General features: G+C 37.6%; 1 protein-coding gene across 2 annotated transcripts in view; it reads right to left on the bottom strand.

Annotated features, from left to right (window-relative positions):
- LOC140234823 (uncharacterized) overlaps window positions 1–24386 on the bottom strand; it is a 111446-nt gene that overhangs the window by 38960 nt on the left and 48100 nt on the right. For both annotated transcript variants that reach the window (XM_072314860.1, XM_072314861.1), the window contains exons 2-4: window positions 17779–17826; window positions 5599–5747; window positions 4243–4424 (exon numbers count right to left, since the gene is read on the bottom strand). In XM_072314860.1, coding sequence (XP_072170961.1) covers window positions 4243–4424; window positions 5599–5747; window positions 17779–17826 — 379 coding nt within the window. The remainder of the gene's footprint in view (window positions 1–4242; window positions 4425–5598; window positions 5748–17778; window positions 17827–24386) is intronic.

Here is a 24386-nt window from a genome sequence, read left to right as displayed (position 1 = left end):
AAACTGGTCCTAAAACGAGGAGAAAGCAGTACCAACAACCTTTTGCTTTCCAACATGATAAAGAGCCCTCGCTGCTGAGAAAAGTATGTGTTGACTCTATCACTGTAGGATCACTGACATAACTGTCTCAAACTATCTCTATGACTTCTTTATTTATACTCACAGCAGTTGGTTCCGTTGAAGACTCTCTGCTACTAGCATCACTTCCAGTACGGCACAAGGACATATGCTGCACTTATATTGTATTTACAGCATGTATCCTGTGCTTTCACTAATAATACGCACAGCTTCTCTGCCGCTCTATTCCTACGCCTGCACAACAACTGCTGAGGTAGAATTTCATCATCTTTCCTAGGAAGTTGACTGCAACAAACCTCCATGTTTGGACCCTAAGCATCACATGTATTCAATGTACTGTAGTCATCCCACAAACAATTAGAGCAACTTCATTAATTTTGAAATTTATTAGAAAGATTAGCGAGAAGAATATATTTTGGGGTTTTATTTTCACTTGAATATGGCAGCACTGATAACTTTACAGTCAAAAGCAGATTTGAACAACACAGCAACTTTCAAAATCAAGTGACTTGGTCAAAGATATTCACTTGATATCTAAATCATAATTCCACTCTATGTTTGATAACACCGTTTGATTAAGAAAGTAAATTAAGACAGACTGGAAGAGGTAACCCTCATAATTTAAGCAAATCATGGAATCTTCACGTTGTTGAATATTTTCACCAGAGTGATATTGGTTGCAATCATACATCGCATATAGGTGCCTGTCCAGAGATCAGCAGGTCGTAGGTTCAAATCCTGCTCGAGTATGCATGCCCATGATTTTTTATCATGGCTACTACCAAAACACTGATCAATTCAGTGCTTATTTACGTCGATGTAGGGCAATTTGTCAATCAATGCAAGTATACATTTTTATCCAAACTGTCAAATGATGTTTACAGTTGCAATGGCTTTACAATGGTGCCTCTATAGAGGGAGAGGTTTATAGTCACTAAATTATCAGCTATTAAAGAACATTACTGTTTTGACAGGCTTTTTTTGTTTTGTTCTTAACACACCAATGACATGCTTGTGATCGATGTTATCATTGCTTCATCTAATTTACTGGCTTGATCTAAACAGATATTACTGTTTTGTGAAAACATGTGAATTGTCACAATTTGCTTCTGTGTCTAATGTCAGTAAAACTTCTACCACTGTTAGTTTGATTTCACACTTTCCATAGTACTGTAAAAGTGGATATTTTCGCGGGACTAATTTTTCGCGCTAGGCCGGGTCAGAAGAGTTTCGCGTGTTTTTAATTCCGCGGAATCAAGACATCACGCACAGGAACGTATGGCAAGCAAAAATATTCGCGTGTTTTTATTTTCGCGCTAGTTTCTGGTTGCGCGAAATGCGCGAAAATTTCAACACCGCGAAAATTTCCACTTTTACAGTACATGTTAAGTCAACTTTACAAGAAACACTGTTTCACTCTTATAGGCAACTGTTTCAAGAGGCCATAATTTGAATGCCCCATTAAAGGTTTTCACATACCTGAATTACCACTTTATGAAACTCATGGAAATCTTTGATTATTGCCATTCATGGTACGATGCACAATTTGACCCTGCTTGATTTTCAAAAACTTTTTTAAAGCATTGTCATAATTTGCCCTGAGCGGTGTGTGCATGCAGTACACTGTACGTGAAGAGAAACTAAAGTTTTTTAATCCCACAATGCAACTTGCCACAGTAGGTCCGCCCACTTGGATGCCGAGGGTCCCTTTCCAGTTTCTGTGGACAATTTTCTCTGAAACAGCGTGACAATTTGTTCTGAGCAGTGTGTGCGAACGGTGGCAAATAAAATCAATTTTTGCATCTCAATGCAAAAACCGATATCTCCTGTGCATGAAAGCAGCTAAAGATGATCAGCCCTCAATCAAATTGAACTTCCACTTATCTGTATAATTTGTCGCTTTAGTCAAGAAAATAAGTGTCCTCAGAGGTTATTCCCCTTCAAGATAATCAGGTATAAAGTCACACAAACTAAGATACTTCAGAGCCACATGGCTGGAAAGCAAAGATTGAGCATAACGCTCACAAGAAGAGAGAGTACCTTGGGAAATAGAGGGTACACTTGAAGTTCCCGTTACCAAGAAGGGAATATCTTTGATCTCATTCCCGGTAACACTGGCATCAGTCACATTCTAATTGCTCTAAACAATAAAATTAGAACTCATGTTCAGCAACGATGTATACTGCCAGGGGCGGATCCAGGAATTCCGTAAAGAGGGGGCGCCTTTACAAAATTAAAGGGGGGGGGGGGCACACTCACCCCTCCCCTATTTTTTTTCTATCTATTTCTTTTGTTAAAAAAAAAAGTGAAGGGGGGGGGGGCGCCCGGTGGTCCCCCTGGATCCGCCACTGTATACTGCCACCATGGAAGGAACTCCGCAGCAATCACAAAGCCCATGAGAGGTTTCTCCGAAACCAACATGGACCTGTGACAAGCAATCAATGCAAATCATATTAGAGCCACAAAACTGTGATTGATCAATGCATGCCTGGTGTAGTTCACTTGCTAATTCTTTTACTTTAATATTAAATACAAGAAAGAAATTCTTCCCCCATAAAACATAATAATGGTATACTGTGGGAAAATGAAAAATTGTGATGATGAATTTGACATGATGTCTTCTTGACAGAATGTCTTGGCAACCATGAACTGCTACGATATCACTGCTACCTGAATTTTCTGAGTATTGACAGTAAAACTGAATACTTTAAGGAAACAATTGAGATACATGATTCCTCTCATATATTTACAATGGTGCATTTCTGAAATCTATTGATGTAAATTTATCACATGCAGCCTTTAACTCTGTATGAATGACAAAATTAGCAGTGATTCTTCCATAAAATTATTTCATCTGAATTTTAAATCAAAATTTACTCAATGTGAAACAAGCATAAATGCTACTACTGGGTCTATCCAAAAGCAATTCATTCAAGTGTTGTTATCATACTTTCAGAACAAAAAGTGCAATACCAATCCATCTATTCACGCTTTGCTGATTAAAATCTCTTTTTGTCTTCCATTAGGCAAATCATTACTTCATGATAGCTGCTACAGTATCTTCTAAGCATATAAATTGCAAGAAGAATAACAAAAAACTGGTGAAGAATGAAGGCAGAACAACTGCAATTGTTTTGCACAGATTGATTGGATTGCTTTTCATGATGTGAACAGCCAAATTTTAACTGCAAATCAGAATGTACAACTGGCTTAACTGGGATAGCTTGTACACTGGGGTTAAAGGTCATCTTGAAGCTTGCAGACAAATTCTGATGATCTGATATCACAGTTTGAATTTGAAGTGGCATCGCTATTGTATTTGTAACCAAATCTCCTAAATTGGTGACACCGACGTGATCAAAAACTTTGTGGAGTGACAGTCATTGTAATTATTGATCCGATGTTAGATCATTAATTTTTGTACCTATTCTACCTTTATCGCCACTCAGATGTAAATTACAGCTTCGTGTCTGGCAGGGGAGTAAATGTAGTGGCATCGCTATTGTATTTGTAACCAAATCTCCTAAATTAAATGAGCTAAAAGGACAGGCACTGTTTCTAGTTCAAGCATCTTTACTTTACGGCATGTCTATACCACCTTTATAAGGAGGCAGGGGATAGCAAGACAGACATAGATCAAACTTGAGTGTGCAATAAAGGGCTTCACACTTATTAGGAACTCGTTTGTAGTCATGTTTAAGCATAGATCTTTAACGTTTTGTGCTAATCTGTTTCTCAAGTCATCTTAGGCCAGCTCTTTTCTAGGTTATGTTTCACAAATGAAGCTATGCTTCTTCTGGATGTACACCAGTTTGATCTCTATGATTACAATGTGATGACTGAGCAGGACTTAACCAGGTTTTTATTTTAGCCATAGCACATACACTGTACGCTTAAATACTAAGCACATTAAAAGAAATGTTTTTGGTTGACAGTCCGTGGAGATTGTGACATAGCTGATAAGTTACAGTATTTACAGTTAGAAGTCAGCAAGGCGACTCATCTCTGTGAACGAACTCTAGGCAAACTGTAAATATATTTAAAAAGTGCACTTCAGAAACGTGATTAGAAATAAGTTCAATTCAAAGTGTGAAACCCCTTTAAATTAGCATGGCGGGGCATGTGCCTGGCACACAGGGAGGCAGCGGAGGATTATGCACTTACAGGAAGATGCCTTAGGAGGGAAATGACACTGTCCGAGGTATAGAGAATGTGGCCCTGCTGCGAGAAGACGATCATGAATCCGTCTAGTGCCTCCAGCATCAGCTGGCTAAACTCGTCGTCAGACAGAAAGGACGGCTTCCAGTTCTCATTGATGGCGTTTTTCTCCGATTTCATCACCATGTCTGCTGGACGGGAAGAGATTTGCACATAAGATATACGACTGGAGAAATGAGTTCGTGACAGTTAATCAAACACGAGCTGTAATGCAATATGCTACTATATTTATCATATGGATTTATGCAAGGAAAGGGGAGGATAGGTCAGTGATTAAATTCATGAACAAGAAAAGTTGACAGAGTTTTTTTTTAAGGAAAACAAAGGGTAATACGAGACTGTTTTTTTTTTATCTTTTACAACTACTGTACATGTAGGAAAAGTTTTCTTAGGAAATCGACTGAAGACTTTCATCAAAACAAGTTTGTTTTTTTGTTTTTTTGACATTTTCCTTTTTCTTTATGTATAGATAAATAATCAAAGGAGTCCAACATGCAAACATTGTTGTTGGTACTCTGACTGGGGGATGTGACTGAAATTCATACAAATTTGGATTACCAAGAATACAACAAAAAATTTATTGGAATTTTACAGGATTCCTGGACATTTTTTTTTCCCATCACTGCTGGAAGATTGAAGGCAAGAATTCTTAACACATCGATTATATAGTCAATATGAATATCACTTTGTATTAACTAATACAGATGTGAACAAAAAGCTAGTCTACAATACAGATGTGAACAAAAAGCTAGTCTACAATACAGGCACAATCAGAGTACTCGGCTGATGGCATGCAATATATTTCTATGGCATGGCATAAGAATGATTGTTTTTGGTTTGGTTACTGAATCTTGCAAAACGCACAGGCTGGATTTCATATGCGTTCAAGGAAACAGGATGTATAGCAGTGTTTGCGGAAGCAGAAATTACATACTAGTATTCCCTTCAAGGACAGATACACACTCGACGACGTAGCAAGTAGCCAATATTCAAACCCGCCCACTAGACAGTTTGAATGAGTAGGGTAAGAGGTAACATACAACTACAAGTGCAGACATCAAAATTCCAAAGCAGAATTACAGGAAAGGAAACACATGCAGTGAAGAGTCTAGAAATTTCCCTTCCCTGCAAATGGATGTGGGCGTTTTTTGTTTTTGTTTTTGTTTTGTATCTGATAACATAGTTAATGTTCAACGACTCTTTGCAATAAAACAGACATGACATCAGCTTGAGACGAGGTTGGCTCAGAATGAGGATGGATGAAAGGGTGGGGCTGGGATGGGGTAGGGGCAGTCGGCTTACCGTTGTGTGCCTTGAGGAAGTGTATCGTGGCCCGCAGCACGGCCGACTTGTCCAACTTTCTCGTCTTGGACGAAACCATTGAGCATAGCTCCTGTATGAGGATGTTGAACTGGTCACGCCGCTTCTTCTCACTAGCATTGCGAGACTTCCTGAGATTGGAGGAGAGCAAAAAAACAAAACAAACTAGAAATATCACTGAAGGTGATTAATACCCCCGCCCCGTGACGACAGTCTTACCCAAGGAATGATCTTTCCTTGATCTTCTGCCATTTAAATGCAGTTACCATGGCAATGCAGCTTCCGACACGTCCGAAAAATATGTCTTGCACATCTTCCCACCAAGACTATTGTGTGTGCCACATTTCATAAGCTTTTGTCAAAAACTGAGGAAGTAGTTCAATCCACAAGATCTTCCCTTGATCTTCTGCCATTAATATGCCGTTACCATGGCAACACAGCTTCCGACACGTCTAAAAAATATGTCTTGCACATCTTCCCACCAAGACCAATGTGTGTGCCACACTTCATGAGCTTCAGTCGAATACAGAGGAAGTAGTTCAATCCGCAAAATCTTTCCTTGATCTTATGCCATTTATATGCCGTTACCATGGCAACGCAGCTTCCGACACGTCTGAAAAATATGTCTTCCACATCTTCCCACCAAGATCAAGGTGTGTGCCACATTTCATAAGCTTTGGTCAAAAAACTGAGGAAGTAGTTAAATCCGCAAGATCTTTCCTTGATCTTCTGCCATTAATATGCCGTTACCATGGCAACGTACTTTCGGGTACTGTCAAAAAATGCGTCTTGCACATCTACAACCAAAGGCACACATCTGTACCAAGTTTCATGGAAATTGGGCAAAAACTGAGGAAGTAGTTTGCAACACAAAATTTTCCATCATTTTGGCTCATAATATGTGAGCTGTTACCATGGCAACATACTTTTTGTCACTGTCAAGAAATGTGTCATGCTGACCTACATCCTAAGACAAACATTCAATATGAATTCCATGAGAATTGGAAGAACACTGATGAAGCAGTTTTGCCATGAAGCATTTTGCCCTATATTTTACCAATAACATGCCGTTACCATGGCAACGCACTTTTTGCCACTGCGGAAATATGTGTCTTGCACATTAACATATTCAGATTGATCAAAAACTGTGGGAGGAGTTCGCGATGCAAGATTTGTACCCATTTTTGCCCATAATATGCCGTTACCATGGCAACATACTTTTGGGTACTGTCAAAAAATACGTCTTGCACATCTACAACCCAAGGCACACATCTGTGCTAAGTTTTATGGGAATCGGTTGAAAACTGAGGAAGTAGTTCGCGACGCAAGATTTGCAACGGACCGACCGCCCGACCGCCCGACCGTCCGCTGATTCCTATATACCCCCTTCAAACTTTGTTTGGCGGGGGTATAAACACACAAATGTGAAAGAGTTAAGTAATAGATTGGAAGAGCACAACTGAAATGCAGCATTTTATACTCTGCTCTCTCAACAGGAAATGATGATTCAGGTCATCACAGAACAGCTATTCCTAAAAGGAAATACAGTCAAAAGAAAATTATGGAAAAAAATGAAGTGAGGATAAAAATTGCTCAGAAACCTGCTGATATGGGTAAAATGTAAAAATCTAGCAAGATCAACTATCACTACATTTAAACATTTAACTTCAGATGCTGCACCACATTTCAAGTTAAAGATATGGTGCTAGAGAAACAAAACAAACATAAAACCCTAGACTCAGGAGATAATTGCTTACTATGAATGTATGTCATTAAATGATGTAGAGAAAATTATGATACACTTTTGCATCATAACAACTAAAGTGTGAAGTATCCAAGAAACTATCATAGGTTTCAAATGCAGAAGACTGTCTGCACTGATACAGGTAGTGTGTAGGGATTTTTATCTCTTTTTTTTTCTGCTAAAGAAACCCCCTTTTCTCAGAATCCCATTTTCTTTGCTCATTTTTCCACTAATATAATATCAGGTAAATACATTAACAACTTCCCAATGACAACTACTATTTAACCATTCTAGGGTTATCATTTGTCTGGTAAACAAATATCTCTTCCACAAATACTGCCAATCAAATACAAACATCTTGTCAACTTTTAAAACCAGCAGAGAGAACTAGTAAACTCAATGTGTACACCAGTAAAATTAATTGATGAACTATCGCACATTGGAACATCTGAAAATCTCCACTCCACCCCCCCCCCCCCCCCCCCCCCTCTTCTTCATCTGTCTGGGGGTGAACAGAGTTTCTTTGCAATTGTTCTGTGAAGTCAACTGGCATGGTCGCATGTGGAATATTTCAAAATTCTAATCGATGTCAGTATCACTACATAATATGCATGTTGGCTGTACACCTCCGGAATATAAGTTTGCACTGAACATAATATACCGTACTGTAAAACACGATATTTTCGCAAATTGGAGCTGACGGCATTTTTTTGCGGCATGAAATCTTTGCGAGTTGCCTCTAACATTCAATGCGTATAGTGTAGACAAGAGCTTTCACGTGCATTTTAATTTTGCAAATCTTGGCTCTCACGAAATTAAAATGCACACGAACGTTCCTTGTTTCATAGTATAGGAATACACGTTACTATGTTCTGCCAATAGTGTATCCACATCTCTGTTGAAGAAGATCAACGTGCCTACACACGTGGAACTTCATTTACTATCTTTATTCTCTATTGTCACTGCATACACACTGCAAAATGTCAGACGTTGACTCAGAGGCTGACATTCCTATTGATGACGCCATAACGGATATTTGTCCCAGATTTTGTCGTTCTATTGCCTTAGTTGTTACCCTGCAGCCATGAACTAAATTCAGTGACTTTCTGGCAAATACATTTTTGCAGTAAACAAACTACCAGTAACATTAGAAAAAAAAATAGCTGGTTCTGTGACAATAACTTAAATGTATCCTGTTCCTAAAATGTCAGTAAATTTTCACATACTTTATAGATCCATGCCAAATTCACTGATATTACATGTGTAACAACAGAATATTTCTTCTAATTTACTGTTTGTTCTTCTTCCTTTGCCTCGACTTCTGATCCCTTGACTCAAACAAAATTTTCACCTCTGTCCCATTTGTGAACTGCCCTCTCAAAAGTCATCCATGTACACTGTACTACAATTTGTTGTATGTTGTTTGGTCTTTTATCTTTCTCGCATGTCAGAAATTCAAATACAATGTACGTAAATAATTTCAGTATATTTACATACCCAACCTAGTCTTATGTGAGTCTTATTTCAGACATAGCTGTAGTGAGAATATTACACATGATGAGGCATATTTTTGTAAATAATGCAGTGTCACCAGCTTGAGAAGAAAACAATCCAGATACTTCCATACTTGTCGTGAATCATTACAATCAAAAGCAAACTTTATCTTAAGAAAGCGTGCAGAGAAACATTTATGAGCAAAATTTCTAATGACATCGATACCTCCATATCCATTGTGATGATATTCACAGGTGGGTGACACATGAAAACTACTGCAGGCAAAGGTTGAACTCAGATGAGAATATTGACTTTCTATCTCTGTTTCATAAATGGGGGATGGGGTATGTGTGCTGCCCTCTTTTTAACACATTGCTTCATCCATTCACCACATTTCATGAAGAAGCTCAATTATTCATTTTGGATGAGCCGGATAAGATGAAACTCGGAGCAAATTATCACATAAACAGAGAAGTGAGAATGGATCGGCCAGATGGAGAAAAGAAGAGCAGTTTGCTTCCTGCCACCCTGCTAGCAGAGGCACATACAGATCACATTTTATGCATACAAGAAACGGGCCAAAGCTGCCTGACAAAGTATCTCACAGAAATACAATACTGGGTGCATTTACAGTAATTTCCGGCGAATTACCCACTTTTCTTTTCCTGACAAGGGATCGCTCAAGAGAGGAAAGGGGCTGTTCATTGACAGTAAAACGTGACCACAGGATATCTTTGAGATATGACCATTCACATTTTTCAGTTCGCAAAGAAGTTCAAAAATGTTCACATTGGTAAAATCAGACATGCTTCAATCTGGTTTTTAATCTTAATAGTATCAATATCAATGCCCACAGTAGCTACAAGCAGACCCAATACTAAAGCTTATCAAGAGAGCAACATCATGCAAAAGATATGCCTGGTGTTGGCATTTATTTGCTTGATTTGACAAACGGTCCTTGAAACTTTGGCCACTTACGTATTAGAGTAAATTAAAGAAAATCGCCACAATCAATGCCATTTAGACAGTCTGTTATCCCTACAGCTACCACTGATGATTACAAGTGTGTATTTGTCTGCTCACAAAGTACTAAATGGACATCCTCACATATCATACTATCTTACAGTCAAACATACATGTACAGACAACTTCTGTCTCTGAACCCTATGGTACAAGTACCTTCTGTATTGCAGATTCTGAAGTGGTTGTCTTTATTGTTGTACAAATTACAATAGGGGAGGTGGCTCTGTAACTGGACTGTAGAAACTTGAATGCTGTACCACTACTGATTGATGTGTATTGACTGACAAATCAATAATGCCGCAGAATTAAAGATACAAAATCATACTCTTTCCTTCTTTCTTAGAATTCTTCAGCGCTGAAAAGCAACAGCATAACAATAGATTGTACGGAAAGATTTTAAACCTGCACACTACTGAAATTGTATAACAAATTACAGTTGTTTTTTTTTTGTTTTTTTTTTTTTTTATCAAGTTGGAAAACAGGTGGGGTTGATACACCTGCATATAAAATACCTAACAATGCCAAAATGCCTTGAAATACAAAATGATGTAAGCACTGATTCAAATAGTCAATTCAATATTTGGTAGCTAAGCTCAAGATACTTTTGTACTAACTACTAGGCTTGCAAGAAGCATCTCTCAATGTAGAGAAATAATCAATCATGCTGAATTTTGCTAACTTCATATCTAGGAAAGATGAGAGCAAAGAAATCTATTCATGTTATCAGATTTTTTTTTTTTTTTTTTTTTTTTTTTACATTTTGTGGGGAAATTTTTCTCTTTCTAAAGAGTTTTTTTTAAAATGGGTTTTTGGGGTGGATTTCTTCTTTCAAAGATGGTAGCATTGGACATGTACCAATAAGATGAAAGTTGCCAGACTTAACTGCCATCAAACTACACCGGAAGACCCGACTTTCCACATTTCCTATGAAGTTTGTTATCTCGATATGCAGTTTGAATTGCCACTGAAGAAAACTTTTTTGAATTTTGCCATGTAACTTCCACTCAAATTTAAGATTACTCCCGACCACAGTCACATGTGAAATATACAGCCAATTGGCCAGACAAACTTTACAGCAGTTGCACAGACTGGACAACCAATCCAATTGTGCAAGAAAATGACATCGGCAATGATTTCACAATTATCAAATGTGCACAGTTTAAATGGAAAGGTCAAACATTAAAGTTTTTACGGTCATAAGTCTTCCCAACATGTGGACATATAAAAGAAGACTGTTTTATGGCTTCGGTCTCTGATTTAACAGTGATGTAAGTTACAACCACAGAGCAAATTAAATGAAGTGATAATACATGTATCATGGTCTAACAAATCTCCCATAATGACCCAGCACACAAATCTCTAAGGTTTATATCTCTTCTTTTCAACAGAAATCAACAACGACAAAAAAGAAAAGAAAAGAAAAGAAAAGAAAAATGAAACAGAAGAGAAATGAACATGCCTTCAGCTCAAAGTATTGCCATGTTGTATTCCCTCCCCCAGTAATAACTGTGCAATCATGACTTTTCCAGAAGGGAGTGGATGCAATTCTCCCTATCACAGCATAATAACTGTAAAAATCCAACAAGCGGAGGCGCTATTTCATTTCTGCAACAACGAGTCAACAACGCTGTGCTGGTACACAACACTAACTCTATTTGATCATTCAAAAACAAAAACAAACAAACAAACAGACAGAAAAAAAAAAAAAAAACATGGACCACAGTATCTATCCCTAAACTACCAGTTTTGTGGATTTTCTCAGCAATTGTTACATGTTGGGAAAAGAAATATGAAGTTACACATATAAGTAACCCTCGAAAATGTCTAATTCGAAATGACAATGTTTTAGTCATGATAAAAAGGGAAAACTTATGCGATTACAGAATGTACTCTCTGCCCTTGCCTGCAGCACAGTAACTATGCATTACCAGAATGCATGTAAGTTGATACCAAAAGTGTGACTCCACTTGACTTCCACGTGTTGCACATGGGTGCATTAATAAACATCACCTCATTCATTTGCATGTAGCGTAAAATGCAACACAGAGAATTTCTGAATCATCCACCGAAAACATAACTTCTTTGAGTAAAAAAAAAACAATGGGAGAGTTCATACATTGTAGGTGACTACATCATCACCCAATCAACATACATGCTGTAGGTTGGGACCAAAATCTCTTTAAAAAAAAATAAAACTTCTTATCACAAACATAGTATTTTTTCTCCTTAATTATAAAAAAAAAAAATCTGCAATCAACCGATTTTGGGTTTCTTTTTTTTTTTTTTGGGGGGGGGGGGTGGGAATTTACTCTTCACAATTCAGTTTAAATATGGAGTGGATTGGCACTGTGAAAGGAATACCATAACATCAAAATACACCATTCAGTCCCTAGTGCCCTTTGTACACAATCAAAGCTGATACAGCTACATTGTATCTGACCTTTGCATCACACTTCACAAAATTAAACCAAACACACACACACACACACACACACACATTCATGAACTATCTTTTCTTCCTCTCTGACAAAGAGACATAATGAATAGTACATTCAAGGAATATATGGTGAAGGGGTGAATAAAAAAGGCCACAGCTTGAAGAGGTGAAATATTTTCTCTTCAGTCCTATCTAGAATGTACTATCATACTCATGGTAAGAAGGTTACTACAAAAATAGAATGCATTATGAGTTTTCTTTGGGCTGCAAGTCTTTGGATTTTTTTTTTTTTTTTTTTTAACATTTTCACCCAACTTAAATATATTTGTGTCAATTCTCGCAGGGGAAAAAAACCACTCAAGAATGATCAAAGAGATGAATTGATAAATTGGCCAATCTGCAGCATTTTGTATTATATAGACAACAATTTCTTGAGAGGGCACGAGTTTACACAGCCATCTCTGGCTAAAAATAGACAGCGGGGAGAAATTGTGTGCATTCATGGCCTGGCAATTGTCATGGTCAGCATCTGAACTGGAAACTGATTTATTGATTGTGCAGCATTACAAACAACATCCATCTCAAATGGCAATCTACTATGGGCACGGGTGATCCCCCCCCCCCCCCTCCCCCATCACCTACACGCTTTGGTTTTACTGTTAAAGACTTCAAAAGATCACAGATATTCACAAAACTAACGGTACATCCACGGAGACATCTCACTTCATTTTTTTTTTTCAATGCAGAGTATTTCAATAAATTGTAAGTGTGGAGTATAGCCCACAACAAACCAAGCACATTAAGAATATTGTGCACCATACAAATCTTTGTCAAATCATATCATTCACTGCAAATACTTGATTATTGGTACATTTACTATATATTGACTCAGTCAAAAAAGCATCTACACTGTATGAGTGTTTCAAAAATTGTTGAGTTTCAATGACTTTGAACATCAAATCATGAACAACAAGGGTCACACAAGGGTCTTTTATTTGATTGAGCTCTAGGTCCCAAGTCTATCATTCACTCATAATCTTATTTGCTGACCACGCTTAAAACAAAATTTCACTTGAGTGTTCTTTATTGAATTACTTGAGCTGCTTTTTAGTAACAGTTTGTGACTGCTACAATGAAGGTCACTCAAACCAGCATGTAAAAGGGACTGCAATATACCTGACATTTAGTGCACTTTGAAGATTTGTGCCAAAAGGGTAGAATCATTTTGAATGCACTAGGTCACAGCATAAAAATATGCTGCCGCATATAATAATGTGGTATCACTGTATACAAGTTTTACTTGAAGTTTCAATACATTGTAAATCACTGAAATTCATATAAAAGAACCCTACTGCAAGTTGCATTATCTAATAGTTATTAATAATTGAAGCGCTCTACCCTTTATAACTTCCTTGAACTTACAACAAAAAAATAATGCCATTTGCACAGCTATACTCAATTATTGATTCCTTCCCTCGCCAATAATGAAAACAGAAAGCCAACAGACAGAGCAGAAAACATATTTGTGAGGTTTGATCACGTATGCTGACAGTACGGTACGAGGCAAAAAAAAAAAAAAAAATCAGAGCTTTGATGATGCGTGCCAATTGTATGGTTTCAGCTAGAGAATAATTTTTGAGAAAACAAGAGAAACCAGGCTGGCGGTTGCTTTTCTTTTGTTGCTTCTGTCAGCAATGACGTCTACTGAACTATAAACAGCATACAACATGCGTTATCTATACTTTGAAGATTTTCTGGTATGAAGCAAATATACTGGTTTGATGATGCATGCTGACAGTATGGTTTCAAGTATTCAAAAAAAAAAAAAAAGTTTTTTGTCTATTGTCGCTTTTGTTGGCAATGACGTCTGCTAAACTATAAACAGCATATGGTATTTAAGTACTTTGAAGACTTTTCCAGTGGCACATAGCAAAGGAGTGGGATTTGCATCATAGCAACATGTACAGCTAACATACAATGTAGTATACAGATATTCCAAACCAGCTCTCAGTAGGTCAGCAATTAAAATAATATAATAATAATAACCTACAATCAAAACATTGATTTACATCAGGGTTACAGACAAACTAACAAGCAAATTTATCCACATATCAGTCCCAGTGCCATCCTTCCTGAAAACTCTGGCTTGCACAAAGTCATCCTGCCACTTAGATGATTTAACAGTAAAATGCTACTGGGGAACGATCTCTTAACAATTTCTGTTACGGATAGGGTACCTCAATTACATTACTGAAGAGAAGGCACCCTAATAAAAATGTCAATTTGTTGCGTTTATTGTCTCTATCGTGAGTCAAGAGGCCTTGTCCATGTGCATCTACATTGTACATGACACAGTTTGACCTGAGGAGTGGAACTGTGTAGCTGGTAGTGATTGGAGTGGGCAGGTTCAAGCTATAAACAGCATTCATCATCTTTACAGAAATGTGTTTCTGGCTCAAATGCGTTTGCTATCATACTTGTCTTGGTGTTTCCGTTGTTTGGAAACCTTAATTCCACATCAGAAGCAAGTTGATAAACACATCCTATGTCACATGAGTGGAAAGAATGAGATTCCCAAACCTGGTTTTTTTTTTTTTTTTTTTTTTTTTTTTTTTTTTTTTTTATATATCTCTCTTACCTATAAACTTACCCCACACACCTGTTGTGTCAGGCAAGCATGGGGTGCTTGCCAGAATACCATTTTGTGGAAGGGTAGAAAGTAGTTTGTAATGCCCTTAAACCTCGTTTCATCTTTCACATTAATTTACCAACTCCTGCGGTGCATATGGTATGCACGAATAAACAATAGCAATTTTGGCAGCATATAATATGCAGCTTGAAAAGTGCTAGATATGCTGAAAATGAAGATTTCAGTCTCATTTCTTCTTTATTATGGTGTCTTTTTGGAGAGACTTTGCAGTAGTTCAAGATTTAAAAAGAAAAGAAAAAAGATAGGATGAGTCAATAGTAAGATCTGCATGTCGTGTGCATCACAAAATTGCAATAACATCTTTTGAAAAAGTTCTAGTTGAGAAGTATCATTGTAATACTATTATAATTACATAATTACGGTCAAAACTTGGCATAGGATCATTATTGTCGACTGCTAATTTGAGCTCCATGATGACAGTGTGTAAATAGGTCCCTATACATGTTATCATTTATCATTTATGGTATCATAATACCCACCAACACATATGATTCTAAATCAAACCATTTAATTTCATGTGTGTTAAAAAGAATTAAAAATTGGACAAAACAAAGAGAAAAAATAATTGCAAGAAGTGTAAGAAAAATCTGTCTCCCGAGGTAACATGGCAAACATTAGAAATCAATCTACTTACTCATGAACGCAAATAATATTCTATCATGCAAGGCAGGGGGGGGGGGGTTCCTAGCCTAACTGTTGCTATCTACACTGTAAATAATACATGATGAATACCATCCTTCAAACCATGACCTTCAGAGAGAAACTGAGAGATTGATCAGCACTGTATCCTTCCATCATAATGAGAGTTAAGTAGATGGTGATGTTGCAACACACACACACACACACACACAGAGATGATTTCCAATCAATCTCTAGCAAATCCCGATGCCTCCAAATTAAATCCCTTGAACTCACTTCCATAGTCAGGCTTATGAAGAACTGTCAATTCAGCTGTCCTTTACTGGTAAAGCCATCTTCCTTACCTCCACTCATTTATTTATTTGCTAGAAGAATTCATGAAACTAAAAGTAGAAAGACACTTGTTGATATGATATCCTACGTATGAAAATATGCACCACTGTACGCACAGAATATTTTACACTATCAAAAGTTTCTCTAAATTCACACCATGATTTTAATTTTACAAATTGTACAAACTTTCATTTCACATTCAACTATTAACACATTTTAATACATCTACAAACACTTGCCCTTTAAAGAGGGAGTTTCAGTGTGGTATCATTGATAAGCTGCCTTGCTCTACTTGATCTAAACAAAGTAGAACAGCAAACAAGGTTATGTGGTTTGGGGAATATCATTTCAATAAAAGATTTTTGTTGAAAGTAAAGTGTGGGTGGCACAGAAGCAATGTCAGAAATCAAATCCGGTATTGGACATCCACCATGACTAACGACTTGATCATTTCACTGCTAAAATGGGAAATTCAATTCTGAAACCAACAACATGACATGGAAGAGAGAGAAGAGAAAGAGAGAGAGAGAAAAAAACAAACAAACAAACTGCCCAGATACAGTAGGACCTAAATAGTTGCAATTAAATTTTTAGCCTAAAGAGAGTAAGAAACAAAAAATTACTGTAAGTTACATTCACACAACATTCCTAATCTTAAAAAAAATAGCTCCAAGTTTTAAACTTTGATAATTAGCTCATAGCAAATCCCCATGTAGACGCACTTAAAAATTTAGCAGTCTGAAAGCTTAGTTGATAATTACAACCACAATTCATATCCCTTTCAGTAACTCTCTGGTGAGAACCACAGGGTAAGTTGTAAAATTTTGAGTTTATGAATGGCGGGATATTTTGGCGCTGCTGTTATCAGCACCAGACAAGCGCTAGGCTCCGACCAAAGGGTTTATAAATGACAGCAGAACCAGGCTCCGGCAAAAATTTCTGGGTCATTGTAAAAGTAGTGTGGCTCTGCTATATTTATCGAATGCATTTTTTACCGCTTGGCACAGGCTACACATTTATTTTAGCATGAGCCAGGAGCAGGCCAAAAATGCATGGGTTGCTGAAAAGGGTATAAGATTTCTAAGGATTTACGCTCTATCCATTAGCTGCTGCAGGTCCCAACTTGTAGTTTAGTGTTGTGTGGACATGATTATCAACGAACCCGAAAATTAGCATGACCTCTCCGTTAATCCTATTTCCCCTAAGATTCTGGGTCAGCCTCCAGTACATGTTGTACACTACTGTATCGTCCATTGTTATGTTCATCAGTAGTGCTAATTAGCATACCTGCCAACCCTGAGACTTAAAAAAAACAAAGACAAATTATTTAAAAATCTGAACTTCCATAAATTTCATATACTTTACTATAAATAGATATTTCACAAAAAAAAAAAAAAAATCAGAACACACTAAAATTAATGCGTTTTCTTTCAGTGAAAAATCTGAATATTCAGATTAAAACTGAACAGTTGGCAGGTATCATGCGTGTAATTATTTCTTCCGCCTCTGTGGTTTAATGGAGTGGCGCTCTAGCCCCTCGAAAGTTTTTAGAATTTCTATTAACGATAGGTGTCATATGGATGTGGGTCATAATTTAGAACTACATGCTAATCATCGAAGTTCAAAACTTCGAAGATAACAAACGTTGTGTAAACCTAACTACTGGTAGTATTGTGACTCATGCAAGGTGAGAGTGTGAAGTCTATGAAAGGTGAGACCTTTTACTGCCAGGACAACCTTGGACACTTATCTGCTGATCAACTGAATTGGCGAGTTACTCACCGTTTGGTATTATCCTTACTGTCTTCGCCTTCATCATACATATCACATCTGAAAAGGAAAAGAAAGAGAGGAAAATATTTACATTTTAATACCATCTAAAAGCATGTCTCTGGCCTCCAATTACAAACATTACATAAGCATGGCTCAGGTTTTGATCGAAAAAGACAGATATCACACTTATTTACCCATCATACTGATTTTGTGTGAATGTTATGGTCATTAATGTCATCTACAGTACTTTCTGTGATTGTTCTGGTTGTGTACGAGTTTTGTTTCATTAATACAATGTGATAGTTTTGTACTTCCAGGGTTAACATCTCAAAAGACTTTAAGCTCTTTCTGTTGATTCCCATTCACATGAAATATGTTCTTTATGTTTGTAGTTGAATGTGCATTTTATGATGAAAGAAATAAACTGATGTAAACTTTATATCCACAAGGATGTACTGTAAAAGCAAGCTATATTTCTGCATATTGCCAACTCCTGATTACCTAGGGGCTTATGAGAAATAGATGTTGCTCCTCCCTCCCATTAAAAGAAACAAAAGATTTCTGAAGGTTTCTCTCGCCCAGGAGACATCAGAAAGTATTGCCCTTCCTTGGACAGCAAGGCCTGCACTTCACGTCTTTGACTTACACAGATGTTCCCTGCTCAGTCAATTTACCTGATGCCCCTCGCAAGGTCAACATTATCAGTACGTGACTGAGGGTTTGCCATGGTATTGTATGACTTCCCTTCATTCCAAACATCACCTTGCCTGGGCACTGTGAATCTCCTTGGGCAAAACGACAACAACAAAAAATGACATCAATTCCGTTACTAAGGGGCTGTCCCTACAGCACAATAAGAATGAAGCTCTCAGATGATATGAAAGAGCTGAGGGAATATTAATAATAATACTTTAAAAAAAAATGAATTCAACATTTTCACCAGAGCTATGATGTACTATGAACGGTAGCAATCTTCAAGATGTGCAGCATTACTTCAAAGGTTTGCTGTGACACAAAAAATCTGGACAGGATGTTCCTGATAATGGAATAAAACTATATATTCGATACCACATTTACATGAATCGTCCAGTTAGTTTATGGAGCATGCAAACAAATGAAGTGAAAAAATCTTCTAACAGCTAACACATTTGCTTATTTTGTTTTGGTCTAATTATGATACATTGTAATACTGTTTCATTCGTAACAGCCCTCCCCCTCCCCCTTTCTTTCTTGTTGGTAAATATGTGTGGTTCACACACTTGAACTTATGGTATTTTGTCAATTTGCTCATATACCCAGCACATCTGTGACTGCATAGAGTACCAGCGTGTGATGTCATAGCTATTCATCGCCATGGTAACTGGTTTTAAACAAGCTCTCTTGGCCAGGTCTGTGAACACTATTGTTGCTAACCATGCTCGCACTTGGTTCCAACCCAAGCTATGACAAAAGACTGTGACATCATCACTTTGGTACTCTGTGGTCTTACCTCTCCAACCTTATTATACTAACACCAACAAAGTATGCAATTATCATGCTACACCAACCTTGCATCAAAAGGTGCATTTCTTTTTTTCATGATATATTGTGGTTTAAAAGATGTATCCTGCATGTATGTGTCCAAATTTGAACCTCTTTCAGCAAATATACATAAACAATACTTGCAGTTGCTATAGGAGCACATTTCATGAAATGCTCACTGATCACTGGTTGTTGCCTTGTGTTGCTATGGTAACTGAACTTCAACAATTGAACTCCTGTGCACAGTGCCTCCAGAAGGGGGACAGAAGGTTTGACCAGAATTTATCATATCATAATTCAATTTACAAACATTGCAAATTGAATTACAACCCCATCAAGTAAATTATATACCACACATTAAAAATTTCACTATAATCAAAATGCATGTATCTAGAACAGACGGATGCCAAAGAATCAAAGCACTCATTTTATATTATAATGATAACTGACATTAGTACAGAATGCTGAAGAAATAGTTCTTTTGAATACAATTTGTATTTCAGGGCCCCTTTTTTTTCAAAAGATAAAATCGATTTTAATTTCCTTACTACACAGACTGCCATAGACTTACAGTTGAAATCAACTATATAATCAATTTTAAAGTATCCATGGTGAACGAGACATCAAAATCAAGAAAATCATATTAAAAAAGGTGTCAAAGCAGAGGGAAATGTCTCCTAAAGCAGAGGGAAATGTCTCCTAAAACAGATAATTAATGTGACTTATTAAAAGATATTCGCGCCACTGAGAAATCGCGAGTTAAAACTGACTGATTTGCTTCACCGATATTAGCTCCGGAACAGCTGTCTTTTTCGAGCCCTAAAATATGACGTCACGAAATGAACAAAACCCTTTACGAGTGCAGCGGGACATCGAGGCCACCATTCATAAAGCACATATTTCTTGGTGGGCGGATGCAGTATCTGGCCTGTCTTTAGTCGCCTCTGCTTTCTCGGCTGAGACATTAAAACGTCCAAATTTCCCTTATAGTGTACGGAAAGACTTTGAGTTTGACATCGAGAGTGAATTGAGTGATGACAGTGACAATGACACTGATAGTGACAGTGGCAAAGTCGGAGCGGTAGAAGAAGCGATTGAGAGGCGACGGATATGGATGGCCGCCGATAACACAACTCGTTTGGGACATACATGGAAACGGGCACACTGCCTGTCCATATGTATGCCCCAAACGAACCACGTCCGCAACGGCCCTCCATAGACGGAGCCCACTGTGTGGATGGAGTGGTAGCACAGCGCACATTTCATGACGTCATAATTTTGGTCAACAAAATTTTCGCCGTCAGATTGGGTTCTGGTGGTCTAAAAAGAGTCTTAAAACACCATCTCTCTATCGTTCTGGAAACGTTTTTACCTTCTGAAAGTTAATTATTCATATTCCTAGAGACTTAAGCTTTCCAGGAATGTATAAATCAACTTGTTTATGAATATCGTCCTTTTTTTCTTGTTCACCATACTTTAAAGGGTGTGTACAGTTCTGGTCGAGGTGAAGATTTAGCTTTAACATTTTGTGAGATATTCAGACACCACTCTATGAGATGTCAAAGAGCATGCAGTTCTAAGGGGTATCAAAAGTTTATTCGATGAAAATCGGTTTTGAAATGGCTGAAATTTCCAAAAACAAGGTGAAACAAAGAGATACTAATAAAGTTGGGGTATGTCGCCTTTTATTATTAGCACTTTTTTGATATCTCAGCCATTTGAAAACCAATTTTCATCAAATAAACGTTGAATCCTTCTTAAAATTACATGCTCTTTCATATTTCATAAGAGGCTTTTCATTATCTCACTTAGGAATGTTCAAAACATGAATCCCTACCTCAACCAGTACTGTACAGTCCCTTCAACTCTTCATAAAACAGGGCCCTATATGGCCCTAGTCTGGAATATAATGAGAAATTCTATGAACAGTAAACGTGCCTATCACTGTTGCAATGAGGTCTTCCACCAACTAATCATGAGAATCTGAGAATCAGTATTGATTCTCTTATCTACAAGATACAACTGGCCGTCCGTCTCTCAAAGTATGCTAATACTGTGTTCAAGTTGGCTTCTTCATAAATAAAAATAAAAAAATCAAACTAACAGAATAAAAACACAGTCTCCTGAAAATCTGACCTAAAATTAGAAGGGGTTATGGAATTTAATGTTTCGTTTAAACAAAAATGTGCTTTTTAGCAACCACATAAGATAACGAGAGGATATCACAGCATCACAAGTACATCATAATGTATACCACATAATTTACTCTATCCTTGCTCTGTGCGTAAATAATTACTAACTACTCTCTTTAGACGTCAGCATTCAGAGGTGTTACATTTAAATAGTATCCCAAACTTTATCACAAAAGCAAATCTAGAAAAGGAAGCTTTCTCTCCCATGGCACATGCTGGCTAAAAAAAAAAAAAAAAGTATAGGTACACATCTACATCTAGCCTCCCCCTCCCCCCCCCCCCCCCAAAAAAAAAATACTGGCTCTGCAGAAAATTGGACCATATATCATAATGTACCTACTGTTACAATTACTCTACTGAAAAATTAACAGTGTCTATTTCTATCTCATTATTACTTACTTGTAACAAACTTGTGATTTCCACAAAGGTTGCAACAGAAAACACATTCTTAGCATGATTGATTGAGAAGAATACGTTGTTCATGACCTGAAATGCGGATTGCCCAAAACTGTAAACTCCAATACCCCTTTCACGCTTGTCACTTAACTCTGGAGATTCACCTCAGAATCAAAACATGGAACAAGGGAAAATATTCCTTTCATATACTTACAAATGAGCTCCTGATTGAATTTATCTCGTCCGCTCCTCTTAATTCAGTACAATGTACATGTTATGACAACCACGTTATAAAAATGATCTGCAAATATGCCGACCTTTGTTCTTCACCCCAAGTTCACCCGCAATGCCCTACATACTGCAGTGTCATCCGGGAGTTGTGGGAACACTCAGGAGTTTACCAGGGACAGTTCAAGGGTAAGATTTCTGAGAAGTCACCCGAGATTTTACGCAGTTTTTTACCGGCAATGCAGAGCGTCATCCACAGTTCCCCAGAGATCTCCGAGAAAATTTGCCAAGCATGGAAGGGAATTTATGGCATTCAATTAGTCTACTAATTCCAGTATAAAGATTGCCGATATCATACCCCCTCCCCCCCCCCCCCATCCCCATCTTCTGAACTGTATACCGACAGCTGAGTCTCACACACACACACACACACACACGATATCCTGGGGCACCATACATTACTTATCTCTAGATCATACAAGAAACAATATTGACCTCATTTGCTGCAAAACTGCCACACTTTGATGCAACAGTCTTCACATAATGGGGTACACTTTATTGGGTACGGGTACTCCGCTTAAAGTGATGCACAGGCTGAGCAAACAGTTCCTGTAATTATTATGGACATTTTAGTTCAATGGGTAGAAATTTTCCCAGACATAATAATAAGCTGTTATTTTTGGGAGGGTTTAATTTTCGTGAATTTTGCAAATCACAGTTGGATCGCGAATTTAACAACACATGAAAATGTCTCAATGCGCTTGGGTGATAAGCATCGGCGTCAATTCTCAAAAAAACAACATCTCGCGAAAAATGTCTATGACTTCCTCATTCGAGAAAATATCTGTATGCGAAAATAATATACAGTAATAATAATAACCATATACCCCATTTTGGCACAGGGTGTGACCAAATATTGGGTTTGAACAGATAAGAGGGAGAAGTGGATGGGGTGGGAAACTACATTTGCAGAGACCGAGTCCCCAGTAAGTCAATATACAGAGCCAATAGCATCCTTTTCTGATCTAAGTCTGCCCTTCGCTAGCTTGTTTTGCTCACCTGACACTGAAGTTCCCCTCATCCCACATTACATGTACCGATGCTACTACTACAGACTTGTTTGCCCTGGCCAGGCTCAGGTTATTCCGCAATAAGGTCACTTAGTCTGAGTCATGCAGACCTGTTGAAATTGTTCACTTCACATCTGTGAAGGTTCATGAAAGAATTCCGTTGTTTTGTTGCTGATATTGTTTTTATTTTTGTTTTGTTTTTTGGGGGGGTTGCCATCAATGTTTTACTGGTTTTAATTTTTAGTGAAAAGGCAAGACGAGAGCGATCATATTGCCTTATCAGAGGTGCAGATACTTAATTCCATTGAGAAAATTATGATTGCCCACAGTTGCATGGGTCATATTTGTAACCATCCATACTGCAGTCATTCAAAGTACTGATGGCAGTGTAAAGCAAGATATTTTCTGCAGCAAGAAATTTTCGCGAAATGGAGCCAATGGACCTTTATCCTGGCATGAAATTTTCACAAACTGCCACTGGCATTCAATTCATATAGTGTAGACAAGAACTTTTGTGTCCATTTACATGTAAATTTCGCAAATCCTGGCTCTTGCAAAATTTGCTGAATCAAAATGCACACAAACATTTCTGGTTTTACAGTGAGCTCACATTTCCAAAGAATAATCACTTTCTGATTACTGTGCAAATATACAAATAATAGCAAAATGTATCAAAATGATAAACAGAGAAATATGTTTGAGATCTATTAGAACTATGTAAATGGAAAAGAGTGCATCAATGTTACAGACATCTATATTAATTCAAACAAAACATCTTTTGGTGTTGAATGGCACCTTACAGGCAGCAGCTGTGCTTCAGAGCTCCCAAAGTCTTTAACATACATAATGTATAAGTATACTATCAGAATGTGCTGGGTGATAAACTTTTTTTTTTTTTTTTCCAGATAGCAGTGTGATACTTGTCAGTCAACAGGGACTTTTTCGATTGCGTCACCCTAAATCAAGCAGTCAACACATCAGGTGAGAGCAGTGTAGACATTCAGCTGTCACAAGCTGTTGACTGTACTGAAAGTCTTTGCGATTTCACTCATGTCTGCCATGTCATCTGTGCATCAAAACAAAAGCTCTGCGAGCAGATGGTGAACAGCACTTTGGTTAGCGTGTTCAAAAATCTGACGCTCACTGCTAGACGCATGCTCAGTGCTTTTACGAGACGGTCACTGGAGCAGGCAACTAGGTGGCCACGAAA

The sequence above is a fragment of the Diadema setosum genome, chromosome 11 (genome assembly GCF_964275005.1).
Source record: "Diadema setosum chromosome 11, eeDiaSeto1, whole genome shotgun sequence".
NCBI classification, from domain to species: Eukaryota; Metazoa; Echinodermata; class Echinoidea; order Diadematoida; family Diadematidae; genus Diadema; species Diadema setosum.
This window is presented reverse-complemented; position numbering and strand designations above follow the sequence as displayed.